The sequence below is a fragment of the Scophthalmus maximus genome, chromosome 8, assembly GCF_022379125.1.
Source record: "Scophthalmus maximus strain ysfricsl-2021 chromosome 8, ASM2237912v1, whole genome shotgun sequence".
Lineage (NCBI taxonomy): Eukaryota > Metazoa > Chordata > Actinopteri > Pleuronectiformes > Scophthalmidae > Scophthalmus > Scophthalmus maximus.
Window position 1 is genome coordinate 4,456,553 of NC_061522.1, and position 20,498 is coordinate 4,477,050.

Consider the following 20,498-nt stretch of genomic DNA (forward strand, 5'->3'; position numbering starts at 1 on the left):
TTTAGTTCGAAGAAAATGTTTAAAACTGAAAGTTCAGGTTTTGATCTTTGTAAAATAAAAAAGTGTTCAAAAGTTGGAAAAAGTTTTTTCAAATCAAATCTAATTTTTGGTTACATTTTTTCCACTTTCATAAACATTTTTATATTTGAGGTCTTATTTTATCAGTTTATCTTTTCAGATTCAGATCTTTTTCTTTACTTTCAGGTTGATTTTTTTTTTTCCAGTTCAGACTTATGTGGTGCCAACTGAGAATTGACTCAAAATAATATTTGATTTGACACTTATTCTATTATTTGTATTTTGACCACACTGTTATATTTTACAAAGTTCAAGATCAAAACCTGAACTTTCAGTTTCACACATTTTCCTCCAACTAACAAAACATGCTGGCCCTGATTTCACTTGACAGATGGATATAACGTTATCGCTGCCGTGTGTCTCCCGGCCGGCAGGGGGCGCTGTGGGCGGTGCAACACGACGCGCGGGTGAGAGCCTGTGGTGTCCGGTAGAAGGACTGTTAGCATGGCCGATGTGTGTTTTTCCGCTTCGTGTTTGTGCTCCTCGTCTTAAAAGTGTCGGTGTGATGTGACAACAGCAGCGAACAGGACCGTCGGACCGTGTCGCCGCAGCGAGCTCCTCCTCCTCCTCCTCCGCGGACTCGGACTCGGACTCGGAGCAGCCGCCTCACCGCTCTGCCTCCGTGTCGCTGCGCACTGCGGGACGTGTGACCCAGTTCGGTTAGGTGAGTTCTTTAACTCTCTCCTCTTCCTCCTCCTCCTCCTCCTCTTCTTCTTCCTCCTCCTCTTCCTCCTCCTCCTCTTCTTCTTCTCTTCTTCTTCCTCTTCCTCCTCCTCCTCTTCTTCTTCCTCCTCCTCCCTCCTCTTCCTCCTCCTCCTCTTCTTCTTCCTCCTCCTCTCCTCCTTCTCCTCCTCCTCCTCCTCTTCTTCTTCCTCCTCCTCCTCGTCCTCTTCCGCCTCATCCTCCTCCTCGTCCTCCTCTTCTTCTTCTTCCACCTCCTCCTCCTCGCCCTCTTCTTCTTCCTCCTCGTCCTCCTCTTCTTCCTCCCTTCTCCTCCTCCTCTTCTTTCTCCTCTTCCTCCTCCTCCGCCTCGTCCTCCTCTTCTTCCTCTCCTTCCCCCTCCTCCTCCTCCGCCCCGTCCTCCTCTTCTTCCTCTTCCTCCTCCTCCCTCCTCCTCTTCTTCCTCCTCTCCTCCCTCCTCCTCCTCCTCCTCCTCCTCTTCCTCCTCCTCCTCTTCCTCCTCCTCGATCATCGCCTGATGCTCAGAATCAAACTCATTTGTTTCCTGCTGTCATCCGTGTCTGTCCCTGTCAGCTGTGCCGGAGGGGACGGGGTGTAGGAGACAGAGACCGTACACACATCCCTCTGCCGCGTGTCGTTTACAGCGACCACACAGGAGACTGCTGTTTTTATTTGGCAGTGACGAGGGACCCTTAAAAATCGACAACACAGGGGCCCCATGAAGGCCCCTGACCAGGGCGCCAGTCTCTGAAGGTTTAACTGGTTAATCTCAGAAAAAATTGAGCCTGTCCCTCAGTCACACACACACACACACACACACACACACACACACACACACACACACACACACACAGGCGAATTTTGAACTTGTAATCGATGCGACTGTCAAATCAAATCAAAACTCGGCTTTGCCCTTTTTTGAAACCGGCACCAGTTCTTCAGAGTACACCTGCGGTCTTCTCTCTGCAGGTCGGAGGGACTTTCCACGTTCTGTGTATTTAGTTTGTGTCCCTGACTCTTCGTAACGATCCCAGACTGACTCCGCCATGTTGAGGTGCAGACCGTCCGTGGCAGGACTCGTTGTTCTCCCTGTGGAGAAACATTCAAAATGTCAACGCCACGGGGTGAAAGTAGCTTGTGAACACTGCTGTGCGTCACTATCTGAAGGTTTGGAGCTTGAAAAAGAAACAGTGGATCACCAGGCAGCGAGGGTCAAACAAGAGGATCCACGTGAGTGGCTTCACAGGGAATGTAGGACCGGTGTTTTTTTGGACCTTGACTCATACTGGGGACTGAAAGTCATGTTATCTCACCCCATCGTGCATCCGTCTCATGCAGTTCCCCCATTTTTATGGAAGTGCAGTAGTGAGTAGCTCTTATTTTGTGATCTCTTAGTCTTACATGTGTGTGACAGAGAAGTGAGCCTGGGACTAATTCTGTTCGTTTCTCCCACAGATTTCCTGGACTGAACCCGAGTGGGATGAACCGTCAGCACGGACCGAATCGGGTGACGGTTCAATCCCGAGTCAAAGGAGAAATAGTGAAGAGAAACACTCCAACGATGGCTGATGTGACGGCAGCGGTAGACGAGGCGCTACTGGAGCAGCTCCCGGAGCCACTGCTGATCATCCTGTCCCCGCCGCCGCCCTTCTTACCCGTGCCCGGTGAGCCGACCATGTTTTGGCACAAGTGGCTCAAATCCTTCGAGCACTACCTCGACGCGCTCGGCGAAAACGTGCTGGCCGACTCCAGCCGGTGTGCGCTCCTGCAGAACTGCCTCGGTCCAGAGGGGCAGCGCGTCTTCTCGACACTGATCCCGGGCGAAACCACGTACGCGGCGGCCGTCTCGGTGCTGACGGGTCACTTTGACTCCGACCGCGCCTCTCAGACGCACCGCCTCAAATTCCTTCAGAGGGCTCAGATGCCCGGAGAGACCGTGGATCAGTTTGCGTGCGCGTTAGAAGGACTGCTGAGGCCTTGCAACTGTGGAGACGACGTACAAGACAAACTTATCTTGAATCAGCTGATTGAGAGAACCAGCTGCCCACAACTCAAAGAGAGGCTTCTGTTGGAGAGGGAAACTCTGACCTTGGCTGCGGCGTTGGTTATCGGCAAAGAGCTGGAATCTGCTTTACATGAATCTGAGCTGTTTGGCTTTCACGAGGTCAGTGTGGACATTGGAGATGACTTGGACCCGCCTGTGCAAAGAAAGGCCAAAAGAGGGCGACCGCGGCGCGGCGAGAAACGGACTAAAGCAAAACCGCGCTCGATTAAAACAAAACAAATACCGTTGAGATCCAAAGACAACTACTTTTACAGCAAGGGTGCGCTGTATTACACTGGTGAGGATGAAGAGAAGTGTAAGAGCGCCGCTGAGACTCGCCAGGCTTGTGGTGAAACCAGAGATGACTGCGATAACGATATGAAAGCCTCTTCATCATCATCACAGAAGGTGGAGGAGGAAGGATGCGACGAGGCTTGTGATGGTGATGATGATGATGATGATGATGATGGCGATGATGATGATGACTTTGCCGTTTCTTCGTCCAAACTAAAAGGCCCCTACTGTCCAATCTGCGTCGGCAGGCGCTTCAGAGATACAAACAAGCTCGCCAGGCACATGAGGACGCACACGCAGGAGAAACCGTTCAGCTGCCCCGTCTGCGCGGTGAAATTCAGCCAGTCGTACCACATGACCCGACACCTGAGGAACCAGCACGGGGCGGGCCAGCACGTCTGCCCCACGTGCGGCAAAAGTTTGGGAAGCTTCGCGGAGCTGAAGAGGCACAAGAGGACGCACACGTTGCAAATCCTCTCGTGTCCCGATTGCGAGGAGAAGTTCACCAACAAGGGCGCGTTCCTCGCCCACATGTTGTCACACAGTAAAAACCGGCCGACAGAGACGGAGGGACAAGGTCTGCAGCAAAGCGGCGAGGTGGAGAACCAGGCGATAAGTGACTCGAGTGAGAAGAACCGAAACAAGGACGGCGATTGCAGCGACGACGCTGCTGAGAACGATGCAGACTCTGGTAATGGCGATACTCAGGACGAAGGGTGTGACTCTGCTGGTAAGACGGACGAGAGCTCTGTCGCGAAATCTCAAGACGGAGGCGGCAAGAAGGAGAAAGTCGACGCTAAGACCAAAACGAAAGGTCACTTTTGTCCCATCTGCGTCGGCCGGCGCTTCAGAGGGCCGAACAAACTCGCCCGACACATGAGGACGCACACAAAAGAAAAACCCTTCACCTGCCCGGTCTGCTCTCTGACCTTCAGCCAGTCCTACCACATGACCCGGCACCTGAGGACCCAGCACGACCTGGGCAAATACATCTGCACTAAATGTGGGAAATGCTCAAGCAGCTGGCTGGAACTGAAAACTCACAAGAAGTCCCACGCGTCGGAAGGCCTGAAATGTCTGGCGTGTGACAAACAGTTCAAGGAGAAAGCCGCACTGGTGAGTCACCTCAAGTTACACAAGAAGGTCCAGTCCAGTCCTCGGAGCCTCGTCTGCGGCGACTGCGGCAAAGTGTTCGGCCGGCTGTACCATCTGAAGAGGCACATCATGACCCACCGCAAAGAGGCCAACAGCGAGTGCTTCACGTGCCCCGATTGTCAGAAGAACTTCGCCTTCCCAGAGGACCTCAACAAACACATGGAGATGCACGTGAAAGAAAGCAACGGCACTTGTCCGAAATGCAACGAAACCTTTAACAGTCCAGAAGACCTGGAGACGCACATGGAGGTTCACGAAAAGTCCTACGCCTGCAGCACCTGCGAGAGGAAGTTCAAGGTCGAGTACGCGCTGAAGAAGCACGAGCAGGGTCACCAGAGCGAACAGTACTACTGTTCGCTGTGCCGAAAGCGTTTCATCAAGCTGTCTCACTACAAGAGGCACATACTGGTCCACAATCGGCGGGAATCCAGGTGTCCGCACTGCGACGGCGTCTTTCTGCAGCTGACGGCTTTGAAATACCACCTGCGGACTCACACAGAAGAACGGCCGCACCAGTGCTCCTGCTGCATCGAGACCTTCGAGGTGAAGGAGGATCTGGAGCAGCATTGTCTCAAGCACAGGAAATTCAAGCGGGAGCGGCCGTACTCGTGCACGCGGTGCGATCAGGCGTTCTGCACGCTGCTGGAGCTGACGGACCACATGAGCGAGCACGAGGGCGAGCAGCCGTCCAACTGCCCCGTGTGCGGCAGGACGTTCCTGAACAAGAAGAAGCTGGAGAAGCACCTGAGCATCCACACGGGGGAGAGACCCCACCTCTGCTCCGTCTGCGGCAACGGCTTCCCGTCCGCCGCCAGCCTCAAGCTGCACGTCCACATCCACACCGGGGAGAAACCCTTCCAGTGTTCGCAGTGCAGCAAGAGCTTCCGGTCGTCCAGCGGGCTGCGGCTGCACGGCCGGCAGCACATGGAGGTGCGGCCCAGCTACGAGTGTCCCGAGTGCGGCAGGACTTACGGGCGCATGACGGAGCTGAGGATGCACCAGCGCTATCACACGGGGGACAAGCCGTACACGTGCACCTGCTGCAACAAGCGCTTCATCAGCAAAGACAAACTGAACGTTCACATGCGGATACACACGGGGGAGAGGCCGTACTCCTGCCCCCACTGTGGACAGACATTCACACAGACCGGGGACAGAAACAGACACATCAGCAAATACCACTAGATGATAACACACAGCTCCAGTGACGCTTTGGTATCGAACGGTCGTACCTGTGGTTTTGCATGTTTCTGTGGGCGGGTGTCATCAAGATATTATTTGAGAAGATAATATGTTAAGAAGCCTTATTTGGGTCAATTTAAGCTGCCATGAACACCAGGTTGTTGTAACTGACGGGGTTCTGTGATTAATTTTTTGATATGATGGCATTTGCATTTGGATTGTGTTGCTGGCAAATGTTTTTGATTAAAGGGGCAGTAAGCGATTCTAAAGCAATACACGTTTTGTAAAATAAAACTCAGTCGAGGCTCCGTGAATCAAAAACGGTGAGAGAAAAAAAAACAACACCGCGAGCGCATTTTGTAAACGTCACTCGTCGACACCTTAAGAGACGCGCTGGTGCCGCAACTCTGAGATTTTGGCCTCGTGGTCAGTGCGTCGGACTCCCACCCCGAGGACCGTGGCCCGGCCAGAGCGGTAAAATCACAAACAACAACAAAGAGATAAACAACCTTTCTCCAGAATCGCTCACTGCCCTTTTTAATTGACACAGTGGCCAAAGAACATGCAATTCTGTCCTTGTGCTTTTTCTTTTCGCAGCTTCAAGTGTTAACAGGCAGGCAGATCGTCTCCGCTGGACTCTCTCCGGTATCACTACGTCACTCTCACCAATGCACTGGAGGCGCGGTGGTTAGCACTGTCGCCCTCACAGCAAGAAGGTTCCTGGCTCGAATCCAGGTTTCGAGAAAGCCTTCCTGAAAAGGTCTCTGTAAGGAGTTTGCATGTTCTCCCAGTGTCTGGGTGGTTTTCTCTCCGGGTTACTCCCATAGTCACATGCAGATTGCAGCACTGTTAAATACTGAAGCTCTGCACGAGGGTTTAGTCCTTGTAGCTCGTCGCTCCCTAGCCCCTGTGATGTGGGCGTTCTTCCCCTGCAGCACTTTCTCTTTCAAGCATCCTGATCTTACCAAAGCTGCTTTCAGACACGCACTTAAGTCCGGACATTTTCCTGAAATTTGGCCGTAGGGCAGGCCCATGTGAGAACGCAAATGTCCACAGATGTTCCTCCGCACATTCCCCGGAGTCTCGGGAGAATGGGGCTGCAACAGTTTATCAATTAATTGATTAGTAATCTACTACTAAATTAATCGCCATCTATTTTGATATTTGATTAATCTGTTCAAGTAGTTTTTATGGGAAGAAAAGAAAATGGTCAAAATTCTCTGATTTCAGCTTCTTAAATGTGAATAAAAAAAAACATCATCTCGGGATTTTGGGAAACACGGTCGACATTTTTCACCATTTTATGGACCGAAAAAAAACGATTAATCGAGAAAATAATCGACAGATTAATCGATTACTAAAAATAATCGACAGTTGCAGCCCTACAGGAGAATGTCCGAGTGAGCCCATGTGAGAATACAGCAGGAGAATCTCCAGAAGACTCGCAGCGAGCGAGTGGTCGCGTTGATGTTTGTTAACAAAAACAGCTCCTTTCTGCAGCGGACTTATCGTGGTGTCGTTGAAATTCTTCAACGACTGGACAATCTCCCGCTGCATTATTAATATGTGAATGGCAAACTCTGGAGAATGTCCGGGCGCAATTTTCCGGATTTCATGTCTGAAACAGCTTTAGACATAAACACATTTCTCACTCTCACTATTGCCGTCAAGGTGGAAACAATCTGGATACAATCACAGTCACAGAAATGATAATAAGAACAGGATTGTTTGGTGGATCTTCCTGCAGAATGCAGCTGAATCAGCTCTGGGACAGCATCACTAAAGAGTTCAGAGATCTGGATTTGTTCTTCTATTTTTGTCCTGTTTCTATTGGTATGTATTGTCTTGATATTATATTTGTTTCTTTTCATTTTTTTTTATATCTAACCACCAAACTTCATTTTTTTTATCTGTGTCTAGAAAAGTGCCATAATAATAAAACTATTATTCACTCTACTTGTAAATGTAAGAGGGTTGGTTTTTTTTAACAAAGTTTGTGAATGGTAAATATTGAGCTTTGACTCAAAAGTAATGGGGGGGGGGGAGCTCCTCACATGTGAGACCCAACACTTCCTCATGACATGATCTTTTACTTCACAGTTTGAGATTTTGAATATAAAACATTAGGATCTTGAATTGTGTGGCAAGTTAACTGCCCCAACATTATACAAAGACATAAAAATTTGTTCCGTGTTGAGATGGAACTTATTTTCATAATTGATCAGTGGTTTGGTCCATAAATTGTCCTAAAATTGTGAAGAAATTAAGATCGTGTTTCCCCAAACTCCAACATGGTGTTTTGTTTTCAGCACACTCCAAATATATTTAGTTTTACTGTCATAGAGGAGCAAAGAAAACATTACATGAAAATATTCACATTTAAGAAGCTGAAACAGAGAATTTGGACAATTTTTTTCCCATAAAAACTACTTGAACCGATTAATCGAATATCAAAATAGTTGGCGGTTAATTTAATAATCGATTATTAATCAGTTAATCGATCAACTTCCAGCTGCCTACATGATAATGGAGGTGGGTGACACCCCAGTCCGACAGGGGGCAGCACCGCACTCGTCTGTAGTCGCGTAACGTTACGCAGCGTTTCCTGTTTACAAGCGGAGGACGACAGTAGCGTTAGCGCCGTCGGTAACGATCACGTCTTTGAAGAAAGCTGGTCGGGATGATTCTTAGTTTACCGTCTTCATCACAAATTCACACGGGATAATGGCTTAATGCGACTTGGGTAGTGTTGACGAACCGGAACAGTAGGTCACCTCAAAGCATCAACCGAGTACGTGTCTAAGAAGCTAATGCTAATGCTAACCTAGGCTAACTGGATTTTCGTGACTGCAAATTCTGACTGTCAGCTTTTTAAAATATATATATATATATATTCAGGTAGATGGATGTTAAGTGTATTTGGTTAAATACAAAGTGGGAAATTGTTTCAGCGTCATCGAGACGGAAAATCTGCTCCACGAAATATTAAAAACCAGCTAGCTTGTTCCTTAATCTTGCTAGCTACTTTGTTATTAAACATTCCTGTGGCTCAAAAGATGTAAGACATTGATGTTGTGCAAGTTCACTCACTACACGTATCACCAGCCCCCTAAAAATCTGATATTCAACACTGTAGGATGCTGCCATAGCTGAAGCATTACATCTTTCTCACTTGGACCGACTATAATGAAACATCAGTGAACTTAATTAACACTTCGACCAACTCCCAATGGCTGCTCACGGCTTCACTCCTGCCAGTGGGCAGGACTTTTTCAGCACCGACGCAAAAGGACAGTCCAGCTCGAGAACAGGCAGCGTGCTGAGCGGCGAAGAGGCCAGAAGGTTCTACGAAAATGTGATGAGAGATTGTGATGAAAGAGGACGAGACGGGCCAAAGAGAGCGTCACGGAGAAAGGACTACGAGCACGGACATACGCAGAAGGACAGAGCGTCCAATAGGAGGCACAGGAGGAGAGTCGAGGCGGCAGAGGTCCAGCAGCAGCGTCGATCCAGTGCAGCAGTGGAACGAGAGACCGGTCGGGGAAGCGAAGACGCCCAAAGGAGAGAGACGGCGGCGGCGGCGGCGAGGGAGACGGGCAACTCGGAAAGATCCGCGGAGCTCCAGGGGCTCCGGTTTCTGCGCTGTGCCCACGAGGGGGACACCTCTGGCCTCAAAGAGTTGCTCTCGAGGGAGGTTGACATAAACTTCCAGGTGCGATATGATACTCGCAGCTCAGTGGTCCTTTATTGCGACATTTCGTAAATAACGTATGCGATTTTGAATTCACTCAAAAGAGTTTGTTTCTCTCCTCCCCCTGCAGGATACTTTCTTCTGGACGGCTGTGATGTGCGCGAGCTGGTCTGGACGACGGGCCGCGGTGAGGCTGCTGCTGCAGCGCGGAGCGGCCTGGGTCGGAGTGGTGGACACACGGGGCAGGGACGCCAAAGACCTGGCGCTGGAAGGTATAACCATGCAGCTATTCTCTTACTTTCATATTTGTCTTCTTTGTCTTCATGGCGATATTGAACTCATCTATGTTCAATTGTTTTTCTTTCTTCTTCAGCGGGCCACAGTGACGTGCTGGAAGAGTTGGAGAGCTTTGGGGGAAGTGCGCAGAGAGACACAACATCTGACGGCAGGTTAGCACACACTTGGTGATATAATCAAAATTGAACAAAAGAAAATACCAATATCAGATGAAATGGAGTAATCTCTCCGTGTAAGACAATTCAGTCCAGCAGCGTCACAAACCACAACCTCCGAAATGATTGTAAACACCTCTCATGAAGGGTTTCAACAGTATCCTGGCTCTTTTAATGGCCAGCATTGATCAAGAGGGAAATCATTGTGGCAAGCAAAAACTACATTAAAAGTACATGTTGGCACATGACTATTGTTTTGAGGCAGACTTACAAAAACAGTTAACCCGCTCCTTTAATATGTGTTTGTCTGCGCAGTGGCTCCCGGGCTCAGTGGTGCGATGTGTGTCGCACCACGTACAGCAGCAGCACCCTGTCCTCACATCTCTCCTCCACCCTGCATCAGTTCAGTCTGCATCATCCTCCGCCCACCCCCTACTACTGTCTGCCCGCCTCCAGCAACAGCTACAAGATGATGGTTCGCTGTGGCTGGACACCAGGGACGGGGCTGGGGCCGGAGGGAGAGGGGCCGCAGCGGCCCGTTCCTACGGTGCTGAAGAGAGACCAGCAGGGTCTGGGGTATGGCCAGATGAAAAGAGCCAAAGTTACGCACTTCCAAGCCCGGGATCGCGATGCCGTAAAACTACCATCCACGTATAGAGAGGAGAGGGGAGGAAGAGGGAAGAGGAATGAAGAAAGTAGGAGACAGGAGCAAAAGGATAAGAGCTGGGAAATAGATTTTCGTAACTCTTTTTATCTACAGTGATTTTCCCAAATCCTTATTTTTTTCCTTATAGACTATCAAGCAACGTTTTATTGAACTGGCAGATGTTTGAACAGGATTCTACAGGACATTCAGGGTGATATGGATGTTGACAACAAGCCACGGTATCACTCCAAGGTAACATTTGCTAACAACGCTAATGACGGACCATAAATAAGCAGCACGTTTTTTTCTGCAGACACCAGATTGTCAGACAAAAAGCCAGAGACTGTATCGACGCAAAGGACGAATCGATGTCGTGGAATTACATTTTTTTACCCTGGAGAACAGCGTCGGAGCAAGGAGCGCTCACTCTGCTGCTGCTTCTGAGGACTGAAATGACTGGTCACAGATTCATGATTTAAATTTTACAACCGTGACAATGTTTGTAAAGCTGCAGGAAGTTGTTTTCTTATGGAGCATAACATAAATACCTTTACTCTACCTCAAAGCTGATACTGTGTCTGTCAGTTGTTCCTCTGCCAGCAGGTTGTGTAATCACTAAATGTGTCATTGTGTTGACTCTTTATCACTACATATGGCGTGTTTCCCTTTTGACCCACAGACGCTGTTTCAAACGATCACAGAGCACTGGTTAAATAAAATGAAAACATTATTGACATAGATGTAGCACTCAGTGATTTGTCCAAAATAAGTCAAACAGTTTGGCTCAGATTATCAACTTGTGCCTAATAACTCTTGAGTGACTGTAGTCAAGACTATTTTTCCAGGTTTCAGATGTGCAACATGTTGTGCAACTACACAGACCTGCGGTGAACTTTGTTTCAGCTCTTGGTTCCTTTTCAACTGGTGAGACTTTAAACTCGGGCAGGTTGTTTCAATTTCAAAGTCCGTGGTCATTAAAGCTCGAAAAAGTACTGGACTAGTCCCCTGAAGCGTTTGTCTACCAGAGCTTTGTCTGCTCATACATAAAAATAACCCTTAATCTACTGAGTTCAACAATAAATATTATTTGCCCATTGCCGTTCTGTTCCATACAGATGTTGATTTGCTCCCCCATAAAGGAGATTAGTTGGACAATGAAATATATATAAAAAAAACATAAGTTCCAATAAGACACTATGGTAAAGCGAGAGGTATCACATAGAGGGTAAAAGAGCATGTTAGCTTGCTTATTTTGATTTATTTATTTATTTAAGTGATTAATACATTTGTCTTAAGTAAATCTTCATTTTAGATCAGCGATTTTCTGTCTAATTTGTTGGCAACAACTTAATATTGGCATTATGTATCTGCACCTGGACACATCAGGCAACCACCTGTTCTATCCAATCATCACTAAATTTGGAAGATAACATAATTGGATCGTTACCATAAAAAAAGATTATTAATTAATGTTTTGATATTCAAAACTATCTAGCCACAATCCATGGACATTATGCAAACATAAAGTCTAACTTTTCTCCATAGATCAACATGATTGACCGTCATTATGCGTGTTTCAGATCAGATCACGTCTGATAGAAATTAAAAACAATTCATGTAGCATTGTCAGTAAATTAAGAAATTGGGAGGTTAGTTCAATCTCGAGGGACAAATCCTTCCTCCCTAGTTGCACTCCACATTTTCCGAGGCGATGGAACGCGTCACCAGCTTTAGTTTGATCGGTCTTAGTGGTCCGAGGAGGCCTGAAGGACTCATCTGCAAAGGGATCTGTGGAATCGGCAAATTCACTTAATCGGGAACTTCTTGCTGTCTCTTCGTGCAAATATTAATTGTTAAGTGTCATATTGTGCAAAAAAAGGAATACAAATGACCTCTGTCTCTTCGCAGATTGAGAAGCTGTAGTTCTGCAAAACTTCCACCAAACCCAGTTTAAGGATCACCAGAGCAAATCGCATCCCCAGACAGTTCCTCGGTCCGACACCGAACGGCAGGTAAGTGTACGGGGTGATGCTCTGCTTGTTCTCTTTACTAAATCTAGAAAACAAGCAGACAGCAGCAAATACAATGGAAGTTAAACATTCTGGCATGAATTAAAATTTAAAAAAATGAATTCTATTCTACAATGTTTAAGATATGTAGGAATCATTATACAAATGACTCATACCATTTGAAACATGTATTTACCATGGTCTTAATCTCTCAAATATAATTTGGTGTAAGGATAAATTATTCTTTCAAAAATCCAAAATGACTTCACTTTGATCTTTAATCTACTCATTATAAGGCCACTGTAGTCGGTGATTGCAAATGACAGAGAATCGTAATTTCCAACATTGTAGGCCTCTGTCTCTGTCTCCCAACATTATCTGTCCATATTAATGGTGATTCCCTGAAGAAATCTCAAAAGAGAAGATTCCCCAAAAAATGATCAGCTGCATTTATCATGAGTAAGTCATGATTTTTGGCTTTTGGGTAACCATAAAAAAAATTTGTTCAGTTTGCACGTATCCTTGTGTTAGCATTGACATTGCAAACGTGACCACTGGAGCAGCTACCTCTCGGGTTTGAACTCTTCTGGCTCTGGCCACAGCTCGGGGTCATGGTGCAGAGCGTAGACTGGAACCAGAACAACCATGTCCTTCAGGATTGTGATATCTTTGATCTTGATAGTTTCTTTGGCCACCCGATCGATCCGTGCAATTGGAGGGTAGAGCCTATTAACGAAATGACAATATTTACAAGTAATCAATGCCTTTATTAGACTAAATATTAAACCCAAACGCACAGCGAAAGTGGAATCTACCGAGTTTATGCTGGATGCCGTCTGCCTGCCGTGGACAGAAACCCTTTTTTTTTTAAAGGACACCGGCGTGATTTCTCCTGGTGCTGCTGCTGATCAGTCTGACCGCGTCAGTCAATCAATGGGTTTTTGTGAGAGAGCGAGAGAGAGAGCGAGCGAGCGAGCAGGACAAAGAGCACTGCACACAGCTCTGCGAAGAAGCAACGGTGCAAAATACAAAGCTATAGGCCTTTTATACTGTTTGAACAAATGTTTGTATCATTATGAAACTGTGGCGGGACACACATAGTGAATTATGTGTATATAAAGTAGCCAATATACAACAAGTGCGCAGGGTATGCGGCGCTCCTCCGATGCTTTTCATTGCTATTGTTTTCCCATGTCTGATGGCGTAAATTTGAACGCTTGTTTTAACTTTTAATATTTTAGTCTAGCCATATTGGAGAAGTTCACCATCCTCTTGTTCTTAGCAGGGAAGTGCAGTGGCAGGGCAACGGGAATGACAATGTTTTGGTCTCGACTAAATTACCATGACCAATAATTAACGAACTGTAGTGAGCTTTGGCGCAGAACTTAATACCGTCGGGACTTCCCTGACTTTTCTTCTACAGTCATTATCATGTCTGATTTTCAGTAACACTAGCATCGTCTTAGACCCGTTATAAATCTGGACAGTGTCGTAATGACCAAAGGAAATGTTGAATTTGAGGCTGGACACCTTAAATGTTATTGTTACAATATCTTCACCCGATGTCACATCATGTATCCTTTCAGATTTACCTCAGACTTTCATTGACCACAGCATCCAGGTATTCCATCTGCATCAGGGCTTCGTATTGGACTGAACCCTGGAGGAGTTGTTAAAAACAATTTGCTTTGACGCGATTCTGATTTTGAAAACTTGTTTAATCATTAAAATGCGGGAGGAACTTGTCTCCTACCTTATTTGGGAAAGTAGAGTCTATCTCCTTTTGCAGGCGTTTCATGATTTCAGGATTTCTTGCCATATTGTAGGCCAGAAACATGAGAGCAGAGGCAGTTGTCTCGTAACCAGCCATCAGCAAGATTGATATTTGAGAAATGATCTCATGTTCATTGAGACCTTCCAGGAGTGAGGGCGATCAAAGGAGAGCCGTCATTCGTTTGAATGTATATTTGTGTACTTGGGGGTTCATGGTTAGTAGAGAATGTGTTAAGTGACTGTGGGATTACCCTCTTTCTGCTTCTCTTCCCTGGAGTCATCGACTGGCTTAGAGTTGACCAGATGTTGAAGGATGTCTCTCTGAAAACAGGTTAAAATGTCCCTCATGTTTAATAGGGTTGTGAATATGGTTGTGTTGTACGACAACATAAAGTGATGTGTATCTGATGCGATGATGGAGATTTTAAAAACCTGTGGAGTTTTGAGCTGTTGCACTGAGATCTGTGGTCTGATGGTGCAAATAAATGAGCATTGGATTTTTGATTTGGATGTACGATAATGAAACACTAATTAGTCTTCAACTTTACATTTTAACATGGACATTTCCATGACAACTTGGCACCTGTGGACGACAATCCCTTGATATGAAACAAAGTTCAAATACTAAATGGACTTTGAGATTATATATTATTTTGCCAACTATCCATAAATGTGTTCTCAGTTGAATTACTGGAAATGTTTCTTTCGTGATGCACAGTATATTGCTATATGATACAAATGGAAGGTACTGCATATCACTGATAGAATATTTCCTCCATATTGTTCACCCTTCATTGTGTTTCTTTATCCAAACCTGGGGTGAGCTCTCATTGCGTTCTGCTCTGACCTTCTCCACGACCGTTCTAAAGAAAGTAGACGAAGACTTTTGGATAAGGGAGACTCCCAAAAGCTTCAAGAGAGGAATAATGAAGGGAAAGCATCCTGAGGAGGAGAAATGGGGTAAACTGATTATAATTGTCGAAAAACATACCAACCAGTCGATGCAAACAAACAAAGGTGGTATGGAAAAGCAGTGAAGTTACCTTGGAGGAGGAAAAGGGGGATGGATATGTTGAACAAGTTTGAGGCATGGGCGAGGAGGGGATGTGAAGGGTTGTTGATCGAGTCCATGTCCACGCCCATGGAACAGCTTGCCATCACATCCATACCGTAGGGTCCAAAGAAGCTGAGACGCACAGATCGATCAATCGTCAATGAGTGGTTGAAACCAATGCAAGGGATTTGATCAATTTCACGGAAAAGTTGTTGAAAGAACGAAAGCACATGAAATGATGGGCTTCTTGGTTTCAATAGCTCGGGCAAATTCAGGCGTTGACATTGGGCGAGAGGTACAGCCTGCACAGGTCGCTAGCCCGTAAAGGAGGATGTGGCACAGATAATGGATGGTTAGCACTTAGCTTAGCTTGGCTTATTTTAGCACTCAGTCTGGAAACAGGTGGAAACAGCTCCGAGGTGAAAGAAAAGTCCAAATTAAAAGAAGGTCTGCCTACCTAAATCCACCACCACCACATTAACTCATGTGGACATCTCCCAGTGGGTCTGGTTTCCTGCAGCGCTTAGTAACTTTTTATTTGAATGCGGCCACTCACCTTTTTACTTCAACGACTTCATTATTGTCCACCTTGGGCCGCAGCTTGTCTATCAGTTTGCGGGAATGATGTTTCATGATGCCAAACATCTTTAACAGAGTAAAAAAAAATAAACAGAAGTAGAGTAAAGGTGACGATGAATATTTCAATAATTTCTATCCATCCAAATATGAATGGGGGGGGTCGGAAGATTACAAATTCCTACCTCTTTAATACGACCAGAGGTGAAATTGGGGGTGAAAATGTTACGAATGCGTCTCCACTGATCGTCCTCAGCAATAGACACTATGTCGTACAGGTCCCCGTTCAGACGAAGGTCCTAAAGGGGGCAAAATAGTCATATGCGTGTACTGTTTAATTTTTTGGGGGGGAGTTGTTTTATTGAAGACAAATAAGACGTATCGTCTGTGTATCCAAAGAGCCTTGGAGCATCAGTGAGCTGAGTGACCCACAGTGCTGGCTCCGTCGTTATAATGAACACGGACACAGCGGCACAGGGTTAGGCCAAAAACACTCACTATCGCACCAAAGATTAGCATGGTTAATGTGTGACGTGTTATCATATAATGAGATAGTAGCAAATGTAGGCTGTTGCATTTCATGGAAGGATCAACAATTTTGTTTTCGTGTGTGTCGTTGTCAGTCCGTGTTAATCGTGTGCGCGTGTTCTCACCCTCCGGTTGGTGAAGTAGTTGAAGCACTCCTTCACCAGGATGCTTCTCAACATGTCGGGCTCCATCACAGCCAACATGGGCCTCCTGAGCTCATACGTGCTGGACAATGACATAAACACATATTTCAATTTTGGGGAGTGTTAAGTGTAATGCCTAAAGGGTCAAGGGTCAAGCACACAGTTTCACAAAACTTAAAATTGGAATCATGTTTCATAGCTTCGTGGACTCACCCCCACACTCTCCCATACATCTGAGCGCACTCCTTGTCATCTATGTAGTAAACCTTGTAACAGAAATTACACAATGGTCATTAATTATTAACATATATATATATATATCTTCTTTTTTTTTTAAAACACTTTATTTGTAAATTGTCCAATTATCATATGAAACAATCGTATTCTCTACTTTACAAATAACCATAGAAAAACAATCCCAACAAGAGAGAGACAAAGACAGATCAAACCCAAACTCAACCTGACAGACTTGTCACAGACAGCAGACGGATTGTTGGCGTCATTGACCCTACGTCGATGAGTAGTCGTGGGCCCTTCGCATTTTCTGATATCCCTGCGATGCGTCTGTTCTGCCGTCCAGTGCAGTTTTTCCAAGTGCGCCACCTTCTCCCTCGAAGCGTCGTTCTCTTCAGCCAGCGGAGTTTTGGGGAAGCTTCCGCGCGGCTCAGTCTCTCGTCGAACTCGTTTGGCCCGTCCTCCATAGCAGCAATTCGTTGGCCGTACACACTCCGGAACGACTGTAGAGAGGCGATAGACGCCCGGGTTTCGAATGGCCCCGCGTTGTGGTCTTCCCACTTTGTCGTTTGGTCGTTTTGGGAGGCATTCATCCACTCATGAGGCGGGACGGTCACTCAGTGTGTGTTTCCGACGGACTTTGAACGGTTACGAGGTCCGAAATGTATAAATTTCATAGATTTCTGCGGGAGCTGTCGAAGACATGCCTACTCACTACTCATGCTCGAGCGCCCCCCCCCCCCCCCCCCCCCAACAAGTATATATCTTTATCTGGATCCTTACCAGCTCAGTGTGAAATTGACTCTGATGATGAAAATCAATCGTGTACGTACTTTGTTGAATCTGTTTATGGAACCCAGATACATCCGTGGTTTGGGACCCGGGATCCCCATCTTCTCGTGTACTCCATGAGTCCATGAGCCGTACCTGTGCGAGGACATTAACGAATTAGACGCCTTCAAAGTCACACAAGGCTGTTCATCAGACACCGTTCACTGTTCCTTTGACGGGCCCACGGCCACAACATTTCTGTGGGGTGACCACTTTCAGACAAGGAGCTGAAAATCTACCCTGAAACTTACGCGACAAACAGGCAGATGAATGTGATCAGTAGAATCCAGGTTTCCAAAGAGAAGAGAGGAAGAGAAGCCATGTCTCTCTCTCAAGTTGCGGTGATCTCAGCTCACACTGAACTCTGACTCTGCGTTTCCAGGAGGCGGCTCTCTACGCTCTGTGCTCAACAAGGACTCGGGCCCTTCTCTCTTCCCGTTCAGCAACAAAACACCAGGCACATGCGTGCGCCTTCAATATTCTCACATTACAACTCTTGCTACCTCCTCAGGTTCAACCAATCGTGAGCTCCTTTCTCAAGCCACGACTTTCATTCCGCTGGATACGGAGATTGACTCCACCTTCCCCCGACGAGACACGTACAGTGGGGAATGGCGCGGTCCCGAGGTAATTCATGTAAACATGCCCTTGTTGGTTTTTGGCCACTTGGGGGCAGAGGAACTCCACAACAAGCGGTCACATCTTCCTGATACTGTGCAACTCACAGGGTGCTTGGGATTTAATGTGTTGTGCAAAATTGCAACATACATGGTCCAACATTAGAATTGATCGGGAGTTGTATTTCTAGCCACAAATCAAATATCAATTCACCTTGGTTTCCGCCAACTATTGAGAAAAGAAATCGAGCCATCAGCTGCTGGAAGATGTTTAACTTTACCTGCTAATTGCTAATATTGTCTGTCGGCTAATTGCTGGGCAGGTTGCAAGCAGAAATTCTCTGCTGAAGGCAGCTGCCTGCAGAATTTGCTTGCTGAAAACAAGGTTGATGAGACTTGCAGGCCGGGGCGACCAAAGGCTAAAGGCCAAAAGGTCAAAGAGCAAAAGCAACTTACCTGACACAGCACTTTGAACAACAACAAATACAGTTTGACTGTACACATTTAACATACTCAATTAAATTGTCAAATAGCGTATCCAGCACGCCGTCTGTTCTGTGCGTGAGGTTTCCACCCTGGTTGACATTGCCAGTTTATTCATTTTGCCAAAACAACCAATCAAACTGAAGCTGGTGCCACGTTCTGAACCCTTTAACTAAATTTTTTTCTAATTTTGACATGAAGCTGCATACAAACATCACATATACATGTCGGTTTATGTTAGTCAATCGTCTGTTTCAGTTGCTTCTCTCTTTTTTTGTTTCTACATACCTGTTTCTATTTCTATATATTATTTCTATAGCTTCTTGCATGTAATTCATTAAGCGGTGTGCAGTAGTATTATTGTTCATGGCAGCTTGGCAACTGTGATGTCACGTACATGTCCCAACAGCAGACTCCAGGGGACAGTCTTGTTTCACTTTTTGTTCATCTACTGCTCCCGCGCTCCTGCTCCTTCACAAGGTACATTATCCGTGTTTTCCATCCACCTTGTTCTTTCCATGTTTATAAACAGAGGGTAGAGATAAATGAAGAAAAAAAGAAAAGACAGAAAGAAAGAAATCAGAGGTTGGCAAACCAGCTACAGTGCAGACAGGTTCTCAGGGTTGGGATCGAGGAAATGTCACCATTTAGATCACTGACAAAGAGCAATAGAAATATGTGACATTGCAGCAAACCTGTCAAGTACATGCACCATTTATCAATAACAACAATTAACAACGTATTAATATATAATCTATACATACACAGTGTTGTTTCTGTTTTCAGAGGCTGTACATGGTTTATTAATTGGTTTTGAGACTTGGCAGCACGTGTGCATGTCTTGTATTGTTGAATTCGCTGCACCTTGTATACTCTGATTTAAGCGTGTTCATATCAAAAGACATCATGGAGTGTAATGCATGATCACTTCGGAATTACACCACAGCAGAAATCTCGAGACAACTTACTGAACCCAGCCTCCAGTTTCCTGGTGTGACGACATGAAACTGTGGCCTATCGACAGATGCTGCGTTCAGGAAACAGTCCTGCGAAAGAAGACTATATTTACACACACGTTCCACGGTCGGTGTGGAACTGCAGTGATTGATCGACCGACAGAAAATGTAGTGCCAACTGTTCTGACAATGAAGTTATCAGTGTAGTCTTTTTTAAGCCAAATATCTATTTGCTGTTTCCAACATCTCACATACTAGGATTTTCTTCTTTATGTACAAAATGTCTCACGTCCATTTTTTTTTTACTATTATGTGGAATTTTGTGGACAAAACAATTAACTGTGTTATCAAAAAACAACAACATGCAGAGTGACGGCTTGTAGAAAGAAATGTACAATTAATAATACAAAAAATACAATTAATAATTTAACATAATTACATTTTGAAGCTATCTATATATCAACTTCTTCTTGTCTTCTATTTTGTGTCTACTTCATTTTATTTCAGTGTATTTGTTTTTACATATTGATCTTTTGCTTTTATGTAAAATAACTTTACATTGTTTCTGTTTGAGATGAGGATTTTATTAAAAAAATTAACTAACTTGACAAATAAATATTTTAATTATAGTTTATAGTTTATCTTTTCATTGCATTGTTTGCCTATCTTACTTGCAGTGAATCAAGTTTTAGCGGGCGTACCATCAGTGTTTCATCTTTTATGTTTAATTTTTTTTTTAAATCATCTTCAAAACGCATATTACTTGATGAGGATCTACTTTTCCTGTTCTTCTGCGTCGTTTGGTGTGGAATGTTTGTGTTCCGTACGTACGAGCGGTTCGTGAACGCCGCACCGGTCCGGTTGGCAGGAGGACTCCGCTCCCGTTCTTGCGCCGTCCCGGACTCCATGTTGTTCCGACAGCCACGGAGCGAACGAGTGCCCCGGCCGACAACTCTCACGTTGCAACTCTTGTGTGTGTGAGAAGTAAAGTGTGTGTGTGTGAGTGAGTGAGTGTGTGTGTGTGTGTGTGTGTGCGCGCGCGCGTGCGTTTGCGTGTTGACCCTCCGAAAG

General features: G+C 45.8%; 3 protein-coding genes across 8 annotated transcripts; 2 read left to right on the plus strand and 1 right to left on the minus strand.

Moving 5' to 3' along the window:
- The first annotated feature begins 501 nt into the window (after positions 1-501).
- LOC118312947 (zinc finger protein 585B-like) lies at positions 502-6,240 on the plus strand. 2 transcript variants are annotated; one of them, XM_035638044.2, is made up of 2 exons: positions 502-742; positions 2,215-6,240. In XM_035638044.2, exon 2 carries the CDS (start codon positions 2,240-2,242, stop codon positions 5,435-5,437), a length of 3,198 nt encoding a protein of 1,065 aa, XP_035493937.2. In that variant the 5' UTR covers positions 502-742; positions 2,215-2,239; the 3' UTR covers positions 5,438-6,240. The 2 variants fall into 2 exon arrangements, with proteins under 2 accessions (XP_035493937.2, XP_035493938.2); XM_035638045.2 differs by lacking the exon at positions 502-742 and adding an exon at positions 1,633-2,124.
- A 1,780-nt stretch (positions 6,241-8,020) lies between these two features.
- gpank1 (G patch domain and ankyrin repeats 1) lies at positions 8,021-11,215 on the plus strand. Of its 2 annotated transcripts, XM_035636043.2 has the most exons (5): positions 8,021-8,225; positions 8,571-9,146; positions 9,256-9,397; positions 9,499-9,574; positions 9,893-11,215. In XM_035636043.2, the coding sequence occupies exons 2-5, from the start codon at positions 8,664-8,666 to the stop codon at positions 10,338-10,340; spliced, it is 1,149 nt and encodes a 382-aa protein (XP_035491936.2). In that variant the 5' UTR covers positions 8,021-8,225; positions 8,571-8,663; the 3' UTR covers positions 10,341-11,215. The 2 variants fall into 2 exon arrangements, with proteins under 2 accessions (XP_035491936.2, XP_035491935.2); XM_035636042.2 differs by having other exon boundaries at positions 8,021-9,146.
- A 246-nt stretch (positions 11,216-11,461) lies between these two features.
- Positions 11,462-20,395, minus strand: LOC118311907 (cytochrome P450 3A40-like). Of its 4 annotated transcripts, XM_047333901.1 has the most exons (16): positions 20,259-20,322; positions 19,440-19,517; positions 18,869-18,983; positions 17,374-17,467; positions 16,520-16,572; positions 16,289-16,388; positions 15,821-15,934; positions 15,616-15,704; positions 15,049-15,191; positions 14,820-14,947; positions 14,257-14,326; positions 13,986-14,146; positions 13,825-13,892; positions 12,800-12,958; positions 12,116-12,278; positions 11,462-12,011 (listed from the first exon to the last, which is right to left on the minus strand). In XM_047333901.1, coding segments are annotated over exons 3-16 (1,449 nt in total). In that variant the 5' UTR covers positions 18,871-18,983; positions 19,440-19,517; positions 20,259-20,322; the 3' UTR covers positions 11,462-11,906. The 4 variants fall into 4 exon arrangements, with proteins under 4 accessions (XP_047189857.1, XP_035491934.2, XP_047189856.1 ...); XM_035636041.2 differs by lacking the exon at positions 18,869-18,983 and having other exon boundaries at positions 20,259-20,395; XM_047333900.1 differs by lacking the exons at positions 18,869-18,983; positions 19,440-19,517; positions 20,259-20,322 and adding an exon at positions 17,623-17,984.
- Positions 20,396-20,498: the final 103 nt, after the last annotated feature.